Raw genomic sequence first — 21,183 nt, forward strand, 5'->3', positions numbered from 1 at the left:
AATTTCCAATTCATCATATCATTTAAGACATATAAGACATATTTGACATACAGATGGCTTATTTACCATTTACATAAAGGTGTTTTTTTACATACAGATGGCTTATTTACAATTTTCATTTTAGATTTCGTTCTAATACATCCTAACCGGACATTTAAGACATACCAAGTCTACAGATATACAGTTAGTAACAGAGTCTAACATGCGAGTATATAGATAGATGGGGGGGGAAGCTGTCCATTGTACGACAGGTTGAGATTTGTACCATTACCGGAGCCAGTTTTGCAATGCTCTCCACCGAAGGTGCTCTTTAAGAGAGGTTTTGAAGGTAAGTATAGTTTTACTTTCCTTTACAGTTGTGGGAAGAGCGTTCCACCTTGGTGTATACCCCTAAACCCCCCTAGCATGTTTGGACCTCGGTATTTAGGAAATCCTGGATACGGCCCTGAGGGTATGCACCTTAAAGTTGTTTGCAATCCGCCAAAAACCGAGAGAAGAAGAAGAAGCCGATTCCGAGCTGTCCGAATCCAGGCGAGCTTTTTGAGACCTCCCTTGGTTGCAATCGGCTATTCTCGTCTACTTTCGAGGCGAGCCGCAGCTCATCTCAAACAAGCCTATTCTATATATTTTTTACATTGCATATTTCGTTTATCGCATTGTTTTCTCAGCCGTTTTGAATAACGTTTTAAATAAAGTATTTTAAAGTGCTCAACTGCAGTTTAAAGTTTAGTCTACGTTGAACTTTATTTCTGTCGTTTTATTTTCTCAACGCAGTTTGCTCATGTGAATGATTCTGAAGTTGTATTGATACTTTGTACGTTGACAGTTTTAAACAAAGTTTTTTTTGTTTTGAAGAACTCGGTAGCCGTCTGAAGATGGCGGCCGTGAAGTTGTTGACAGTTGTACTTGTGAACTTTTTCTTCACTTGTGTCTCGTCTTTGTACTTTCACATGGGGGACACCGAGAGGAAATGCTTCATGGAGAAGATTCCAGACGAGACGATGCTCATGGGTGAGTTTAACCCGGGATAACGAGAGTTTAACCCGTGACAACGAGACGTTAGCTCTCAGGCTAACAGCTGATCAACAAACTATGAGGAAGTTCTTTAGGTACAAAGGCTCCGTAATAAACAGCATAAACTCATCGACTTTAAACAGAGGGGGAAGAAGTACTCAGACCTCTACTTGAGTAAAAGTAAAAGTACTCAGATCTTGTTCTTGAGTAAAGGCAGAAGTACTCAGATGTTGTACTTGAGTAAAAGTAGAAGTACCAGAGTGCAGGAATACTCTGTTACAGTAAAAGTCCTGCATTCAAAATGTTCCTCGAGTAAAAGTGGAAAAGTATTCTCATAAAAATATAGTGAAAGTAGCGACAGTAAAAGTAGTCATTGTGCAGATTGGTCCATTTCAGAATAATAGATATGATATGTTTTATAATGATTGATCATGAAAGTGTTCTCAAAGCTGGTAAAGGTGCAGCTAGTTTGAATGACTTTGTATACTGCAGGGTAGCTTGTGGATTTACTCCAGGTGGAACTAAAGTCTGATTTAACACTTGATTATATTTCACATCATTCATCCACATCTGTAAAGTAACTAAAGGGATTAAATACATGAAGTGGAGTCAAGGTACACCATGTACCTCTGAACTGTAGTGGAGTAGAAGTACAAAGTAGCATAACATGGAAATACTCAAGTTCAGTGCAAGTACCTCAAAATAGCACTTCAGTACTTGAGTAAATATACTTAGTTACTTTACACCACTGACTATAAATAAAAGTACACATACATATGGTATAATGCTATTAACACTAGATTCAAAGGCTTTATTTTCATATGCACAGTAGCTACAGTGTAGATATGCCAATAAAAAACTTAAATCTCAAGCTGCTCCAACAATTCAGCCTTAATATGAGACATCAAATAAATATTAAAATAAAATAGTGCAATGAGTAACAGAGTAGAATAAAATAGTGCAGATTTTGTTGTGAGACCAATGAAGTAAACTATATACAATTTCAGAAAAATAATAATAAAATAAGCCAAATGTTGCAGAGCTTGTTGTAAGTGAGCAAGTAAAAGCAGGAGTCTATAAACATATATACACTATATACGCATACACATAGCTAAGTTAGCTCACAGCTGAACAAACTGAGGAAGTTCCTTTTAAGTCCAAATGCACAGTGATAAACAGTATTAAAGTAACTCATCATCTCTGATTAAAAGTTATTGTCAGATAAATGTACTGAGCCTATTATGTCACTAATATTTAAATATTTTCCAAGGGAAGTTACATTCAGAAATATTGGTGGTTTTGCAAAATCGCTTTATTTAATGGTGAACTTATTGTGGGGGAAAATAAATAAACCAAAGAAGCTTTAAAGGTGGGGTAGGTAAGTTTGAGAAACCGGCTCGAGATACACTTGTTGTTATATTCCATGGAATGCTCTTAACATCCCGATAGCAATGAATATCTGAAGTGCTTTGACAAAAAATCCATAACAAAATGTCATCAGTGGAACCCGTGGCGCTGTAAAAAGCACGACCAATCATCTGAGCCGGCTAAAGTAACTGGATGGCCTACCTGCCTCGTGCCCTCATTGGTCATGTGAGCGTTCGTGTGTGTTGGAGGAGGGGCTCTGTGAGGAAGTGGCAGATTTTTTCCGGTTGTGTATTTTCAAATTCTAGTGCACTCGAGCCGGTTTCTCCAAAATGACCTACCCCACCTTTAATGGATTGAAAGTATTTGTTACGATCTGCATCTGACATGAGAAATACTTCCTGAGCTAAGTTTTCATTGTACTCCTGCTAATGGAAAGTATACTCGTGTTACGCCCCTGAGAAAGGGGGAGAATTATGACAAGAGTCAAAGTTAGGTTTCACTTGCCGGTACTTTGCTCGAGTCAGTTAACAAATGCAACACCTTTCAATAGCACACACACAAAAGGCCTCTCGTAAGAGTACATACCCTTTTCTATTAACACTGTAATTCAATCACGAGACTCCTTCATTTCCACAATATCATTAACAAGACACAGTATTTAGCAGCCATAGTTTGACCGAGTTTCTCTTTGTGTTTCGTCTCTCTGCAGGAAACTATCGGACCCGGCTGTTCGACGGACAGAGAGACGAGTACCTGCCGGTCTCTCAGAACATCACCTTGTCAGTCCAGGTCAAAGATCCTAATGACAAGGTTAGTCCTGGTTTGGTTCTGATTAAGTAAAAACACACGTTTTGACTTGTCTTCCACTCTCAGATGGAGGGTATTACACCTGAAAAACCTAAGTTAGAAAACAGTGTCCAGGTTTTTTCACAAATTACTTTTACCTCTATCTCCTAGGGTCAAAGTTCATGTGGCTAGGGATTACTTTGACCGATACACGCCGGCCCGTGCCTTGGACTTCTCCACAACTGCTCGGGTCTTGATTGATTCAGTGGGGAAGTTCAGGAGATATTTCCTCCTGTAGAGGAGTAGAAGTACAGAGTAGCAAAACATTGAAATGCTTAAAGGTGGGGTAGGTAATTTTGGAGAAATCAGCTCGAGTGCGCTAAAATTTGAAAATACACAACCGGAAAAAATCGGCCACTTCCTTACAGAGCCCCTCCTCCACCACACACGAATGCACACATGACCAATGAGGGCACGAGATAAGTTTGTGCACAGATGGAAGGCTGACAGGCAGGTAGGCCATCCAGTTACTTTAGCCGGGCCGGCTCAGATGATTGGTCGTGCTTTTTACAGCGCTACGGCTTCCACACATGACGTTTTTTAATGGATTTATTGTCAAAGCATTTAATGTATTCATTGCTATCGGGATGTTAAGAGCATTCCATGGAATATAACAACAAGTGTTTCTGAAATAAATTAAATACCCCACCTTTTAGGTAAAGTACAAGTATCTTTAAATTGTACCCAAGTATAGTACTTGTGTTTATGAACTTGGTTACTTTACACCACTGGCTATACAGATAGAAAGACTTACGGTACGTCTACACTACAGGCATCAAAAAATGCTTTCAACGCTTCGCCCATTCACTTGAATGGGGTGACGTAGAAGATTTTTAATCTTCGCCGAACTGCATTGTGGGGAGCATGGCATGGCTTTGCAAGCATCACGAGCATCTATCGGCATCAAAAGTTGAACAATGTTCAACTTTTGAGGCTCGATGCTTGGCATCAGCCAATCAAATTCCGTTTATGCAAATCCCGCCAGTGCAAGCTCAGCCAATCAAACCGCGTGCAAGCTGGGAGAGCCAGACCGCAGTTCATTTCCTCATATTCCAAACGAGATATTACGGTAGCAAATCACCCGGTTCTTTACGACCGGAACTATTTACCGGGATACAAACCGGAGGAACCAGGCATGGAGGGAGGTGGCAGAGACAGTGGGTGAAACTGATAGTTTTTTTCGCCTGTTTGGAGAGTTTATATCCAGTTTACTTCGTTTTAACATTGCTATTGCTTTGTATGTCGGGGGCGGGAGATTCATGTGATTGGTTGCTCGCAAAAAATCGCCAAGCTTCAGACACGCCCAGCTTCAAGATTTTTTCATGCCTGTAGTGTAGACGGGCCGTAAGCCTTGTGCAGAGGCGGGAAAAAAAAAAAGTGCTACCAAAATTATAAACTGACTGCTACACAATTAAAATAAATGCTTTTATATATTTCTATTAGATGTGACTCTTTGGCGTTTCTGTTATTATTACCTCTGCTGCTTTAGTTGTTCTGCTGAAATCCTGTTATTCCTCATTTTAAAGCCCATATTCCGTGGGGTCGGGGGGCTCGGATCCTCGTCACCTTTTTCATACCTGATGAGTTTGCATCCCTGTGTTTACCAACCGAGATGGAAAAACAAACATGTGATTTAGCTGTTGTCTTTATTGGTGTCCGTGTTGACCTTTTCGGACGTGTAATTAGCTAAAGCTTTGTTGTTTATTGATATCAGGCTATGATACTACAGATTATTCATTAAATATTTTGTTTTGTTATTGCATTCATTTGTATAGTTCTGTATCACCTTTTGTTTCATTTGTATTTTCTTTGGTTTTACATGCTCAAAAAAATAAAATAAACTAAAACAGTAATCTGTAATAAAAATGACACGAAAACACCAATGTGAAAAAAACCTTTACTATAATAATTGTTTGACATTTTCTACACGTTTCAGATTTAATTTGGATTAAGTTTTAAAGTGTGTTTAGTTGTATGATTCTTTTGTTAATTCTTTTTATATATGTTTAGTTAGTTTTTGTAAGGATCAGCTATAGAGTCTCAAAAGCATGTACCTAATTAGATTCCTCCTCTTTCTTGTGCGATAAAAAACAATCCCGGTTGGTTAACGTTTGAGTAGAAGATCTTTGTTAAATGATATTGGATATCATATTCTACAATTTGTCAATGATATTTTTATTACATTTTACAAAACTGCATGTGTTGAACAGTCTGTTTTGATTTATTCCTGTGTTTCCTGCAGCTGGTTCTGTCTCGGTCTCACGGCTCGGAGGGAAGCTTCAGAGTCAGATCTAAGGAACCTGGAGGATACCAGATCTGTCTGCAAGCCAACTGTTCACAGCACCCCCTGCCTGCTGCAGTCCTGCTGGTGAGATTACACTCTTTGATAAAGTGGTGCAGGAATGTCATGGAAAATATCAGGAAATAAGGTCTGTGGTTGAGACACAGTGAAGAGACGGATCACGCTTTGTTCTACGACATTAAATCCATCAGCAGTGACCCCACGGGTGATTTCTGAAGAGTTGACGTGTCTGAAAAACGATGGTTGTTACCAAGTGGCTGAATAGGACTAATGAAGTCGTGGAGGTCGTTGTACGTCATTACGCCGAACACGTAAACACTTCTCTGAGTTAGTTTCTGTTCTGCTTGAAAGCAAGTACCTGCCTCCTGCAGACTGTTCAAACAAACGCTTCAACTCGTACCATTTAGAATCTGTGTTTGAATATGGATCTGAAGTTGGCGTGACGTTGAAGTCGTGCTGCTGGACTCGGCTGTAGTTCCTTTATAGCAGAACGTTAGCATTTTGCTTCTGGCCAGAGTTAAGGAGTGGTGATGCAACTGTTACGTACTTTGTTTATATAACGTTAGCTTTTTTTTTCTAAATTCTGACTTTTTTTCTCAAAATTCTAACTTTTTTCTTAAAGTTCTGACTTTTTTCTCAAATTCTCAAAATCCTGAATTTTTCTCAAAATTCTGACATTTTTCTTAAAATTCTGACTTTTTCTCAGAATCTCAAAATTCGGACTTTTTCTCAAAATCTACAATTTCTGACTTTTTCTCAAAATTTCAAATTTCTGACTTTCTCTAAAAATTCTGATTTTTTTCTCAAAATTATAACTTTTGCAAAAAAATCTCCAAATTCAAACTTTTTCTGAATACTTAACATTTTTAACTCCCACTGGTCACCGGCTTGAGCTTGAATTTCAGGATCCATGTATCTGTGATCCTCTCCAGAATGGAAGGAGTCATCACATACAGAGCATCAGCTAGTTCCTGAACAGTGTCCTTCACATGCTGATATCCAAGAGAGAGAGTTCCACAGTCACAAGATGGAGGAATAGAAAGCCGTATTCAATGTTTGCTTCAGATTAGCTCCACGTCAGAAATGAGCATGCTTGTCATATGTCTCTCTCCATAGAGGCTGAATCATCATGTTAATCACATAGCTATCATATGCCTCAAACAGTCCTGATGCTCTCCTAGGTAATCACACATCCTGTCATGTTCACAGCTACAGTTGGGATACCTTTGTTATCATGGTACTCTGATATGGGAAGAGTACATTCAGAATTTTCCCAACACTCTGATACCAACAATACCAAATTATCTTCTAACTGTTACATCTAACTTGTGTATAAAAGGTGAGGTGTTGGAGGTAATTTTAATAAATAATAATACATTTTATTTTTCAAGTTAATCCAAAGTATGTCCCTCCTGCAGGCGGTTCACCTGGACCTCCGAGCGGCCCAGAGAACAAACAACCACGCTGAGATCGCTGCGAGAGAAAAACTGACGGATATGCAGCTGAGAGTCCGACAGCTGGTGGAGCATGTTCTACAGATCCAGCAGGAGCAGAACTACCAGAAGGTGTGTGTGTGTGTGTGTGTGTGTGTGTGTGTGTGTGTGTGTGTGTGTGTGTGTGTGTGTGTGTGTGTGTGTGTGTGTGTGTGTGTGTGTGTGTGTGTGTGTGTGTGTGTGTGTGTGTGTGTGTGTGTGTGTGTGTGTGTGTGTGTGTGTGTGTGTGTGTGTGTGTGTGTGTGTGTGTGTGTGTGTGTGTGTGTGTGTGTGTGTGTGTGGGTGGGTGGGTGGGTGGGTGGGTGGGTGGGTGTAATGGACGCCTTATGTTTAAACCAGGATAGGTCTCATTGAGATTACAAATATTTTTTTCAAGAGAGTCCTGGCCCAACAATGTTAACTGCAATTTTACAACACAGTCATACAACAAGTTAACTTTGAGCGACGTCACGCTTCGCCGAACTGCATTGTGGGAGCGTAGCTTTGCTCACGTTGCTCGCTGCAAAAGTGGAGCAATGTTCAACTTTTGAAGCTTCGACGGAAGCGTCAGCCAATCTAATCATATGCCAGTTCAAGCTCTAGCCAATCAATCCGCTTCTTGTGTGTCCGGGGCGGGAGATTCAGGTGATTGGTTGTTGGTCGAGTTTCAGACATGCCCGCCGGCAAGCGACAACGCACGCCGCTGGACGGGCCGTTACAGACACAGCGGCTTCAAGGTCATTGAGAGTCGCTTTGAGTCTGTTTTAAAGAAAGCAGCTCTCTGAGTTTCAGCTCATTTTGCAGCAGAATGTTCCCATCTCAACTTTTTGTTCTAGTTTTCAGTTCAGTTCGTATCCTTCCTTAGCAAAACAAGTCTATTTAATGATGTTGAATCTCTGTGTCTGTTTGCTTCACAGTTGAGAGAAAGAGATTTCCGTGAGGTGACACAAAACACCAACATGTGGATCTACTGGTGGCCGGTCGCCCGCTCGCTCTACGTGGTTTTCATCATCATCTGGCACACCAAGTCCTGGTGAGACCTCAATGATCCACAATAGCATCACCAACATCACATATTAAAAGGTCCCCTATTAAACTGTTTCTCATCAATACATCACAGGTCTCAGATATATACAGAACCTGTCTCTGATTGGCTGAAACACCAAACAGATCATTGCAGCATTACCCATAATCCCCTCTGTTTCAGCCCTGTTTCCAAAGTGCTGATTCTCTGTCTGTTACTTTAGATGAAAATAAGGAGCCCCTCCCCACGCCCCTCTGAGAGACATTTGGTTACAAATGGTGCTCTAGGAGGAGATGCAGGTGATAAGGGGGGGGTGGGGTTACCTTGGTTGCTGATTGGCTAATGGTTACTCAAGACAACACATCGTTATGACATCATAAAGTGGCCAAAATCTGATCAGCTCATTTTCAGACAGGTTTTTATAGAAATGGATCAAAAAGAGAGAGAATCTTTGTTCCTGAAACTTTCAGAGTCTCTTTCCACAGAGGGGACACATGTTGATGTAGAAGAGACATGGAGAAGAGGGGACACATGTTGATGTAGAAGAGACATGGAGAAGAGGGGACACATGTTGATGTAGAAGAGACATGGAGAAGAGGGGACACATGTTGATGTAGAAGAGACATGAAGAAGAGGGGACACATGTTGATGTAGAAGAGACATGAAGAAGAGGGGACACATGTTGATGTAGAAGAGACATGGAGAAGAGGGGACACATGTTGATGTAGAAGAGACATGAAGAAGAGGGGACACATGTTGATGTAGAAGAGACATGAAGAAGAGGGGACACATGTTGATGTAGAAGAGACATGAAGAAGAGGGGACACATGTTGATGTAGAAGAGACATGAAGAAGAGGGGACACATGTTGATGTAGAAGAGACATGAAGAAGAGGGGACACATGTTGATGTAGAAGAGACATGAAGAAGAGGGGACACATGTTGATGTAGAAGAGACATGGAGAAGAGGAGACACATGTTGATGTAGAAGAGACATGAGGAAGTAGATTTCACATAATAGGTGACCTTCTAAAGAAAAGTTGTATTTCCTTTTCGGTGTTATTTTCATTACGTCATTATAACTTGTAAAACCAACAAAAGTCTCAGGTAGTAGAAAAACAAAGATTTACATTTTTAATATGAAAATACACAAAGTTTTATTTACAACGTCTGAAGAAAGCTCTGTACATTTGAACATGTGGTCTCCGCTCTGTGTTTCAGGTGAGGCTCCTCCTCAGTACACTTTGGACCTACAAGGGAAACAACAAAAATGGGACTTATGAAACTTGTAAATATTTCCAGAAGCATAATCAAATACTTTTTTATATACTGAGACCCCCCCAACCCGACATGACATGATTAGTTCACCTGGAGAAGGACGATAAGGAGAGGAGTCCCAGCAGGAACTCCAGGGCGTAAAAGAGTAGCAGCACGGCGCCGAGGATGAACTCCAGCCGCAGGACGAAGGTCTGGAGCAGCAGGAAGTAAACAGCCAGCGCCGTGCAGGGGAACAGGATGAAGAGCGACGCACACGAGGCCAGAGAGCGCTCACACAGGTTCCCCTTCCACCCTGAAAACACACAATGCACCCTGAGGTCAGTACTGAGAGAGAGAGAGAGAGGGTCAGTAGAGAGAGAGAGACACAACAACATTAGCCACCTTTAGCTTAGCGGTGGTGACGTGAAGTCATGTGACCGTGCTGTAGTTCCTTTATAGCCCAACATTAGCCTCCTTTAGCTTAGCGGTGGTGACTTGAAGTCATGTGACCGTGCTGTAGTTCCTTTATAGCCTATTTCTGGCTTTTTACTTAAAAAAATCACAAGGTGGTGTTAATATGTGGAGATTATCCTGCGAAATGTAAGTATTAAAAAATAAAGGTGTGTTTGAGATTATTTTCCACAATATTCCAAAATCCAATGGAAAGATCTGATTGGCTTTTCAAGGAGGGAACCAGGGAGACGCCTTAAGGGTCCACTAGATAAATACAACATCCTAGCAGTCTATCTGGAGTTTTGTGAGTGTAATATTGCGTTTGCCCACATGGTGGCAGCAAAGAGCAGATCTTTTTAAATGTAATAATAATAACCATCCTTATTTAAAGGTAGTTCAGGTACAGTTAGATTATTATTATTTTTCACCGTAAAAGATCCTGAGAGTCTCCAGGCCGAGGAAGAGCAGCAGCAGCACCACGTCCAGAACCAGGTTATCAGACGGGTAGGGCAGAATAATCCCTACACACAGGAACAAGAAATATGTATGAATATCAGCAAATAAACATTAGTTCAAGATGGAGGAAGTAGAAACATGAGATAACATGTGGACCAAATCCTGAATCTCTGGGACCTTTTTTGTATTATGTACACTTTACTGTGTCTAAACTTTGTACAATGTACTCTCAGTATGCACTTTGTTTTCCTGACCATTGTTGATTCACTTTAATGAATAAAAACTGAAATGTTCCTAATACTTGAAGCTTCATTTTGTTATTCGTCGGTGAACTGGTACTATACACAATAACGATGAAGTGTAATGTGAAGGTTTCCCCAGCAGATGGTGCTGCTCTAACATCTCAGCACAATGGCTTCAGAGTAATCCAGTGTCTTCTTCACAAGGTTTGTCTCATCTCACAGTAACGGTTTTTCAGACGTGTGGAGGTGTGAAATGTTCTGACAGACCTTTATAGATGAACATCAGGATCTCTGCCAGGTAGAAGGCAGCGAAGTACCAGACGTTCAGGTAGAGGAGGACCTGCAGAGGAGTGGACGACAACTGAGGGAGAAGGAGTCAAGGACAACAGAGGATTGTAGTAAACACACACAATTAAACAGATTGGTGTGTGCATCAATTTCATGAGAAGGATACAATTGGTTGGCTCCCTGCAGAGAAGAAGATACAATGATATGATTAATAGTGGTTATAAGTTGTACAATGTGCTCATTCACTCTAGCTTCTTATTTGTATATAAACATGATTGTTTTATTTTAATATATATATGGTGCATGTATTCTGTATATGTTATAGTGTGTGTTCCAAGATACTCCTTTGAGGTACTTGTACTTTACTTGAGTAATTCAATGTTATGCTACTTTGTACTTCCACTCCACTAAAGGTACATTTAGGAGGTCAATGGTGTACCTTGACTCCACTACATGTATTTAATACCTTTAGTTACTTCACAGATGTGGATGAATGATGTGAAATCTAACCAAGTGTTAAATCAGACTTTAGTTCCACCTGGAGTAAATCCACCAGCTACCCTGCAGTATACAAAGTCATTCAAACTAGCTGCACCTTTAGCAGCTTTGAGAACACTTTCATGATCAATCATTATAAAACATATCATATCTATTATTCTGAAATGGACCAATCTGCACAATGACTACTTTTACTGTCGCTACTTTCACTAGATTTTGATGAGAATACTTTTCTACTTTTACTTGAGGAACATTTTCAATGCAGGACTTTTACTGAAACAGAGTATTCCTACACTCTGGTACTTTTACTTTTACTCAAGTACAAGAACTGAGTACTTCTACTTTTACTCAAGTACAAGATCTGAGTACTTCTGCTTTTACTCAAGTACATGATCTGAGTACTTCTACTTTTACTCAAGTACAAGATCTGAGTACTTCTGCTTTTACTCAAGTACATGATCTGAGTACTTCTACTTTTACTCAAGTGCAACATCTGAGTACTTCTTCCATCTCTGTGTATAAGTTATATCGACTATAATTATAAAGAAGTCTGATTAAATCACAAGCTAACATGCTAGCAGCTGACAATAACAAGGGGACTTTTTCTCTCCTGTTTCTGTCGCAAGGTAAGCTTAACAACAAACCGTTAAAGTAGTAAATAACGTTAGTTCAATATACTAGTTATTATTATTTGTATTTCATGTATAAATGTGTTTCGGCACAAAGAGTGTTTGACTCACCCGGCGCCATGTTCGATTGCCATGGAAACAGCTTGGGCGGAAGAGCCCCTTCTTCAGGGTTAGGTTCAACCCACAGTAGTTTTGCTTTACTGCCCCTTACAGGCTGCATGTGGGACCACTAGATATAGATAGATAGATAGATAGATATATAGATATATAGATAGATAGATAGATAGATAGATAGATAGATAGATAGATAGATAGATAGATAGATGGATAGACGGACAGATGGATAGATGGATAGAAACATGTTTTGGCTCAGTCATTTTTTTATTTTACCTTATCTATGTTCAATCACTCATACTATTCTTCATACTTGCATTAACTAGCTCATCCATACTGTGCGTACACTAACACAATCAACATGATGATTTAACATAGATATATCATGTACATTTAAAGTACATTTTAGAATACCTGAAGACATAACATGTTACTCCCAGGCATTGATCCTGGCCCCCCCACATGTAACACCAAATGCTTAGACCTCAATTCCACCATAATATACTTTAACTATGAACACACAACGATCTTGCTGTGAAGATTTGTTGGTGAATTTGTACCTTTACCTTTTTAACGCATTGCTCTTGAGTCGACCAACATACTTTGCTTGGTAGTCTTGTATAGTGACAACATTTACAACAAATTTACTTTCAATTCCTCAAAAAAGTGTGTATTTATTTATATGTTTGGCTTATGTTATTTGATTCCTCTGACAAGTCCCATTTTTATTTGGAAGTGTACACGTGCAATCCATCTCCTGTCTTCCTCCTGTGTGGATTAGTTGTTCTGTTCTCATATGTCCCAACGGTCCCAACGCACAGAAAACTACAACACCCAGCAGGCCCATACGGCGCGCTGATTGGCCAGACTTAAACGAGGGTTTACGTGGCACTGCTGTGTCCGCGCATGCGCAGTCTCTCTCGCTCTCTGCTGTGATGGTGCCTGTCAGGATGCGGTCGTGTGTGTTGTCGGTTTTACTCCTGAACGTTTTCTACAGCGTCGTCTCCTCTTTGTACTTCCACATCGGAGAGACCGAGAAGAAATGCTTCATCGAGGAGATCCCGGACGAGACGATGATTATCGGTGAGTGAGGAGAGGAAGTCAACCGGTTAATGTGCTAATGCTAACTAGCCCACCAACTTGAGCTAATATTAGCTAATCGGCTAAATGAGTTCACACACGGACCTGTAGTGCTGATGTGTTGATTTACAGCTCAGTATTTAGACACACATAGTCACTCACATTAGTTAATCAGACATTAAACACTACTTTTATACTTGCATTTTACCTCTCGAGTTTAATCTGAATTAAAGCAGCATTTTAAGTCACATTTCAGTAGCTAAATCTTTGTTTATGTAGCTAAATGTTCAGTTTGTACTTCTCTGGACACACCCTAATCATCATGTAAGGACATTTTATATTTAATCACCATTTCAAAAACTAATGAAACTAGTTTTTAGAACAAGATGTCAATATGTTGGAGTCATGTTTCACAAAGTCAACAAGGGCTGAGAGATGTTAAGAAAATACAATACTAAGATCATTTGTATTAAATAACTCCATCAGTATTGCAGGTTAGACTATTGGTGCTTTCAAAAAATACTTAAACAATGAGCATTCTGACAAATAATTGTAAGTTAAATGGATTCATTGACTGAGTAGGTAACCCTAACACTATTAGTATATTACAAATGTAAAACTATATATAGCTTAATGTCACAATAACGTGTTTCAAAGCCCTCATGTCAGCTCTTCTGGTGAAGAACAAGGTTATAAGTGACCAACCTCAGTTCACCTGTTTGTGCAAATAAAGCAACAGCTGTTCAAATTAAGGCACTTTAACAAATTGCTTTATTATCTTGGGTTTACTTTTTATTTCAAATGGAGTCTGCGCAATGACGGCAAAGAAAGAGTAGAAGTTATTTAAGTAACATATGTTTCAACTTGGCCAATACAATCTAACAAAAAACAAGATTCTCATTTATTTTTGTGGCTCTTAAAAGCACTTTGTATCCCCTAACTTTCCGTATATATACATGCTCATAAAACTTTGTAAAAGAAAGTGCATATTTATTATTGAAAAATGTAAAAAACGGGCCAAACCATGACACAGCTGTCTCACTTTCTATACCTATCACGTTGAGTACACTTACCCTTATAATATATATACACTTGGCTAAGATAAGGCAGAATGTACAATGAAGCACTCCACAGTATAATATATATGTGGACTGTAAAAAGGGAATATGTTTCTGCCCCTCCACTGAAACAGTTACACTACTGTTGAAGAGACGCCTTTTGCAATATACACTTTTTTTATTCCTACATACTATTAATGTTGTCACCTGGTGCTACCTCATAATGTTACATGTTCCCTTTTTTAAGTTAAGTTTAAGAAGTTTTAGTTTGCTTCTACTTATTTCTGTTCCCTAGATTTGTACATGTCTGAAAATGAGCTGATCAGATTTAGGCCACTTTATGATGTCATAACGATGTGTTGTCTTGTGTAAGCATTAGCCAATCAGCAACCAAGGTAACCCCCCCCCCCACACACACACACACATTATCACCTCTCTCTGTGCTTCAGTGAATATTCTCTGTGTCTCCAGGTAACTACCGCACTCAGCTGTACGACAAACAGCGGGAGGAGTATCTTCCGGCCACGCAGGGACTCGGGATGTTCGTGGAGGTCAAAGATCCCGACGACAAGGTGACAAACATAATGTTAGAAAAACCTCCCTGATCTCCGGCTTGAGCTTGAACCTCAGGATCCATGTATCTGTGATCCTCTCCAGAATGGAAGTAGTCATCACATACAGAGCATCAACTAGTTCCTGAACAGTGTCCTTCACATGCTGATATCCAAGAGAGGGAGTTCCACAGTCACAAGATGGAGGAATAGAAAGCAGTATTCAATGTTTACTTCAGATTAGCTCCACGTCAGAAATGATCATGCTTGTCATATGTCTCTCTCCATAGAGGCTGAATCATCATGTTAATCACATAGCTATCATATGCCTCAAACAGTCCTGATGCTCTTCTAGGTAATCACACATCCTGTCATGTTCACAGCTACAGTTGGGACACCTGTGTTATCATGTTACTCTGATATGGGAAGAGGACATTCAGTATTTTCCCAACAGGAAGCAAACTCCTGCTCTCTGCTGCACTTTCTCAATGCATTGCGATACATTTGAACCTGTCACCTGATTGTGTGTTGAATTTGCACTATCCTCCTTTTAATGCATAATTTCATAGTTTAATCTAAATGTATTTTGTAAATGTACTCTACGCTATTTGTGTGTTGCAGGTGATCCTGTCGCGGCAGTACGGCTCAGAGGGCCGCTTCACCTTCACCTCTCACACACCTGGAGAGCATCAGATCTGCCTTCACTCCAACTCCTCCAAGTTCGCTCTGTTCGCCGGAGGCATGCTGGTGAGGAGACTTCAGAGCTGATTTAAATATAGTTTCTGTAGAAACACGTTAAGAACACTTCAAGACAAGCGGCCAGGAAGCTGCCTAAACGCTGACTCATTTCCTTTTTGATTTTCAAGATTCAATGCTTTTATTGTCATTTGTACAGAGCTATAGATATATCAATGAAAAACTTCACCGGCTTGAGTATTTCCATGTTATGCCACTTAGTACTTCTCCTCCACTACATGTATTTATACCTTTAGTTACTTCACAGATGTGGATGAATGATGTGAAATCTAATCAAGTGTTGAATCAGACTTTAGTTCCACCTGGAGTAAATCCACCAGCTACCCTGCAGTATACAAAGTCATTCAGACTAGCTGCACCTTTACCAGCTTTGAGAACACTTTCATGATCAATCATTATCAAACATATCATATCTATTATTCTGAAATGGACCAATCTGCACAATGACTACTTTTACTGTCTTTCACTATATTTTGATGATAATACTTTTCTACTTTCACTTGAGGAACATTTTGAATGCAGGACTTTTACTGTAACAGAGTATTCCTACACTCTGGTACTTCTACTTTTACTCAAGTACAAGATCTGAGTACTTCTACTTTTACTCAAGTACAAGATCTGAGTACTTCTACTTTTACTCAAGTACAAGATCTGAGTACTTCTACTTTTACTCAAGTACAAGATCTGAGTACTTCTACTTTTACTCAAGTACAAGATCTGAGTACTTCTACTTTTACTCAAGTACAAGACCTGAGTACTTCTACTGTTACTCAAGAACAAGATCTGAGTACTTCTACTGTTACTCAAGAACAAGATCTGAGTACTTCTACTTTTACTCAAGAACAAGATCTGAGTACTTCTACTTTTACTCAAGTACAAGATCTGAGTACTTCTACTGTTACTCAAGAACAAGATCTGAGTACTTCTACTGTTACTCTAGTACAAGAGCTGAGTACTTCTACTGTTACTCAAGTACAAGATCTGAGTACTTCTACTTTTACTCAAGAACAAGATCTGAGTACTTCTACTTTTACTCAAGAACAAGATCTGAGTACTTCTACTTTTACTCTAGTACAAGAGCTGAGTACTTCTACTTTTACTCAAGAACAAGATCTGAGTACTTCTACTTTTACTCAAGAACAAGATCTGAGTACTTTTACTCAAGAACAAGATCTGAGTACTTCTACTTTTACTCAAGTACAAGAGCTGAGTACTTCTACTTTTACTCAAGAACAAGATCTGAGTACTTCTACTTTTACTCAAGAACAAGATCTAAGTACTTCTACTGTTACTCAAGAACAAGATCTGAGTACTTCTACTTTTACTCAAATACAAGATCTAAGTACTTCTACTGTTACTCAAGTACAAGATCTAAGTACTTCTACTGTTACTCAAGTACAACAGTGCAACACAATAAAACGGTTAAAATATTGCAAGTATAAACTAGAATAGAAATAGTGCAATTAGAGTCTACAAGTAATTGGAATCTGATATATTAGATAAATGTGTTAGCTGCAAACAGATGAATGTTATGGATGTTGTTTCAGCAGCTCAGGTGTTTATCAGTCTTACGGCCTGTGGGATGAAACTGTCTCTGAGTCTGGTGGTTTTCGACCTGCAGCAGACAGAACCGTTAGTTTTGTGACTCCTTGCTGCCCCTCTCTAAATGCTCGTTGTGTTGCAGAGGGTTCACCTGGACATCCAGGTGGGGGAACACGCCAACAACTACGCTGAGATCGCTGCTAAAGACAAGCTGACGGAGCTGCAGCTGAGAGTCAGACAGCTGGTGGAGCAGGTGGACCAGATCCAGAAGGAGCAGAACTACCAGAGGGTCAGTATTAGGAAAATCTCCCTGGTCCCCGGCTTGAGCTTGAACCTCAGGATCCATGTATCTGTGATCCTCTCCAGAATGGAAGTAGTCATCACATACAGAGCATCAACTAGTTCCTGAACAGTGTCCTTCACATGCTGATATCCAAGAGAGGGAGTTCCACAGTCACAAGATGGAGGAATAGAAAGCAGTATTCAATGTTTACTTCAGATTAGCTCCACGTCAGAAATGATCATGCTTGTCACATGTCTCTCTCCATAGAGGCTGAATCATCATGTTAATCACATAGCTATCACATGCCTCAAACAGTCCTGATGCTCTTCTAGGTAATCACACATCCTGTCATGTTCACAGCTACAGTTGGGATACCTTTGTTAGCATGTTGCTCTGAGGTTGGAAGAGGACATTCAGTATTTTCCCAACAGTTAGTACCAGTACTAAAGCATGGTAGTTAAAGGGACATCCAACATGGGACACAGAAGGAGGGACAGGAGTTGTTTAAGACGTTTGAAAGCGAATATTTTTAGATTATTACGCATAATACTACATTAACATTATTACTTCTACATACTAGAGGTGGGAGTAAGTCAGGGGTGTTCACAGAGGGCCACGTACAGAACAATATACGAAGGGCTGGGCCGCTCACTAGAAATATATCGCCTCATTAGTTCAGTTAGAAAATCAATCAAATGTAGGTCAATGATACTTGATACTTGAACATGCTTAAAGAAACCCAACAGCCTAAAGCCCAGCTCTCCAGAGGGTTTACTTTATTTAGTTATAAGACGTGTTGGCAGCTCACCCCTTCAAACAGAAGCTTCAGATTGATTCTAAAAAGAGGAAATATGAAGGGTAGATTTCAAGCTTGTTATGGAAATAAGTTATTGGGCTTTTTCTAATCGACTAAGATTTGTTTGACATTTTTCCCAACTTTAATTCAATGAATTTATATGAAAAGTGTTTTTTTTAACACATGGATACTACTGTGTAATATATTGTGTGTGTGTCCTCAGTACCGTGAGGAGCGTTTCCGGCAGACGAGTGAAAGCACGAACCAGCGCGTCCTCTGGTGGTCCATCGTCCAGACCCTCATCCTCGTGGCCATCGGCATCTGGCAGATGAGACACCTCAAGAGCTTCTTCGAGGCCAAGAAACTGGTGTAGACGTGTGTGTGTGTGTGCGTGAGAGAGAGAGAGAGTGTGTGTGTGTGTGTGTGAGAAAGTGTGTGTGTGTTTGTTTGGTCTCTACTGATTGAAGAAGTGCTGAGAAGAAAAACTGCAAAGAAGATGGGACGCAGGTGGAAATCCAGCTGCGCGAAGAAACATCCTTAGATAATAATTATAATAATAATATTAATAATTATACAATGTATTTATGTAGACGCCTATGAAGTGATGAGTTGCTTTCACACAAAACATTTCATACCCAGAATAACCTTTCACTAAAAAGGCAGAAACTTAACATACAACGTAAAACAAACATGAAAGCAATTCTGCAAAAGGTTTTTAAAAGTGATTTTATTTTAAATAATTGCAGCCCTGGTTTTACGTAGGCAGACATTATTAATATTATTATCATCATTACTGGGTTTTGTTGTTCCCGTTGTTCTTGCTGTAGACTATCAGGGGAAAATGTGACGACTGTATTTATTTAGTTCTGCTTCTCTTTCGTCAGAGTTAAACCCGTCAGTCGACTTTTGAAAACCTTCTTTCTGTCTCTTCTCTGTGAGGACGGCGTCACGTGTTACTGGCCAACGAGAGATTCCATTTTAAGCAAATTATAATCTGGATTCAAGTCATTTCATTTCTATTTCTATTTCTGGGCAGGAATGTAACGTGGATATGTTGCAGCTGAACTAATCAGTACTGTTGCTTCAGAGCGACTTCCCCCTCGTGATTGATCTTCTCGCTTGTCGTGTTTTTTCAGCGAGAACACAGGAAGTGGCAGACATGTTGTGAAACGAGCTTTTAATCGTCCTGGATCGTAGCTTTTTTTTTTTTTAAATCCGCCTCATTACCACATATCAGGTTTGACCTCCGTCTGATTGAGATTACAACCGACTGTGTTTCTCGACCAAAATCGAGCTTTTTGAGATGGAAAACGTTGACGTGAACGCATCAGATGTTGCATCAAAAACGTAAATTATTCGAAAAGAACGATTTTTGAATGATCACATGATCTTAACCTCAAGGTGTTTGAACTTCTTTTAACCCTATAATACAATCATTAAATCATTCAGCTTCCGTTGTGTTCTGAATCTGAACCTGAGGAGTAAGAAATGTCCCCATCTTTCAGATTTAAAACACATTTTTGAGAAATACTAAAAGTGTTTCCCTCCTCAGCCTTCAAGATTGACATCCTTGTTTTATTGTTTCTTCCTCTCTGGTGGTTGGTGTGAGTTTTATGTTGCTGGTAGTTTTCAGAAATGTTTTCCGGGGTTAGAATAAAGATTTTGGAGGAGGGCTTTGGATTTATTTTATTTTTAGGGAGATTTTTGTCCATGTGAAATCTGTCTGGAATTGCACTCAAAAATAAAGTTTGTCACATTTGTTCAAAGGCCTGATTGTTTCTTTCTTGTAATATTCCTCATTTAAACATTATTAATGTCACTAGGAGGTTTTCAAATGCTGTAACTATTTTCTTTATAGGGCGGATAATTCGACAGAGGCAACGAAACTTAAAGGTGGGGTAGGTAAGTTTGAGAAACCTACTCGAGAAACCCTTTTTTTTATATTCCATGCTCTCAACATCCCGATAGCAATAAATATCTTAAGTGCTTTGACAAAAAATCCATAACAAATTTAATCTGTAAAAAGCACGACCAGTCATCTGAGCCGGCCCGGCTAAAGTAACTGGATGGCCTACCTGCCTGTCAGCCTTCCATCTCGTGCACAAACTTATCTCGTGCCCTCATTGGTCATGTGCGCGTTCGTGTGTGTTGGAGGAGGGGCTCTGTAAGGAAGTAGCAGATTTCTACTGCGCTAATGTTTGTGTATTTTCAAATTCTCGCGCACTCAAGCTGGTTTCTCCAAAATTACCTACCCCACCTTTAAGATAATCAGCATTTTACGGCGTGCCATGTATGGAGCCGCCTTGAGGGGGTTTCCCGAAATTAAAGGGTGTTTCATGTTGTAGTTGCTGTGGACCTTCTTTATTTACCTTCTTTGGGGGCCTCAAGCAGTTGCCTGCCTTGCCTGTTCGCAAGCGGCGCCCCTGACACAGACCGATCTTTAAGTAGCAATACTACACTGTACAAATACATATATAAAAATAAAGCAGTAAAATCTCTAAATTAAACGTGAGTCTGAAAAAAATATGCAATATATTTTTAAAGTCAAAACTATTCATAACATTTGTACGAAATGCACCAAAACAACATAATGTGACACTTCACAGTGTTTCTTTATGCCAAATCTCTACATTATTACTAACACATTAATCCGTTAGCCACCTCAATATTTGTGCCTTTCATTTCCAGTGGTCTAATTATTATATTCTGGGATAAATATATTTAAAAAACCACATTAGATGTATGTATTCTTCATATATTTGTGGGTAGTAAGTTTTCAAACCTTTATTTATCCCAAATCATTGATCTCTTTTTCAAGGGAGACCTGCTCAAGTAGGTTCCACATGAAACATAAAAACATAAACAGAACAACAAAAAGGATATCATACAGCATCATCGGAGTAAACACTCACTATTTACGGCCCGTCCACACGGCGGCGTACGTTCCCATTCACTTTGAATGGGCTGACGTCACGCTTTGCCGAACTGCATTGTGCTTCCGTCGCTTCGCTTTGCTCACGTTGCTCGCTTCAAAAGTTCAACTTTTGAAGCTTCGAAGGAAGCGCCAGCCAATCAAATCCCGTGTATGCACATCTGAATACAAACGCTAGCCAATCAAACCGCGTGTATGCTGGGAGAGCCATACCGCAGGTCAT

The 21,183-nt window shown here is 39.8% G+C and overlaps 3 protein-coding genes across 3 annotated transcripts; 2 read left to right on the forward strand and 1 right to left on the reverse strand.

Moving 5' to 3' along the window:
- Window positions 1–189: 189 nt before the first annotated feature.
- On the forward strand, window positions 190–9,296 carry LOC307031101 (transmembrane emp24 domain-containing protein 9-like). The gene is made up of 6 exons (XM_079667875.1): window positions 190–1,011; window positions 3,092–3,192; window positions 5,471–5,596; window positions 6,949–7,095; window positions 7,920–8,035; window positions 9,247–9,296. Exons 1-6 carry the CDS (start codon window positions 876–878, stop codon window positions 9,248–9,250), a joined length of 630 nt encoding a protein of 209 aa, XP_079524001.1. The 5' UTR covers window positions 190–875; the 3' UTR covers window positions 9,251–9,296.
- tmem216 (transmembrane protein 216) lies at window positions 9,146–12,067 on the reverse strand. Its single transcript, XM_079667876.1, has 6 exons — window positions 11,960–12,067; window positions 10,888–10,901; window positions 10,701–10,794; window positions 10,164–10,256; window positions 9,394–9,595; window positions 9,146–9,275 (listed from the first exon to the last, which is right to left on the reverse strand). Exons 1-6 carry the CDS (start codon window positions 11,967–11,969, stop codon window positions 9,260–9,262), a joined length of 429 nt encoding a protein of 142 aa, XP_079524002.1. The 5' UTR covers window positions 11,970–12,067; the 3' UTR covers window positions 9,146–9,259.
- Window positions 12,068–12,863: 796 nt separating this feature from the next.
- On the forward strand, window positions 12,864–19,794 carry LOC307031888 (transmembrane emp24 domain-containing protein 9). Its single transcript, XM_079669453.1, has 5 exons — window positions 12,864–13,045; window positions 14,572–14,672; window positions 15,273–15,398; window positions 17,092–17,238; window positions 18,252–19,794. Exons 1-5 carry the CDS (start codon window positions 12,898–12,900, stop codon window positions 18,399–18,401), a joined length of 672 nt encoding a protein of 223 aa, XP_079525579.1. The 5' UTR covers window positions 12,864–12,897; the 3' UTR covers window positions 18,402–19,794.
- Window positions 19,795–21,183: the final 1,389 nt, after the last annotated feature.

The sequence above is a fragment of the Notothenia rossii genome (genome assembly GCF_949606895.1).
Source record: "Notothenia rossii genome assembly, chromosome: 3".
NCBI lineage: Eukaryota > Metazoa > Chordata > Actinopteri > Perciformes > Nototheniidae > Notothenia > Notothenia rossii.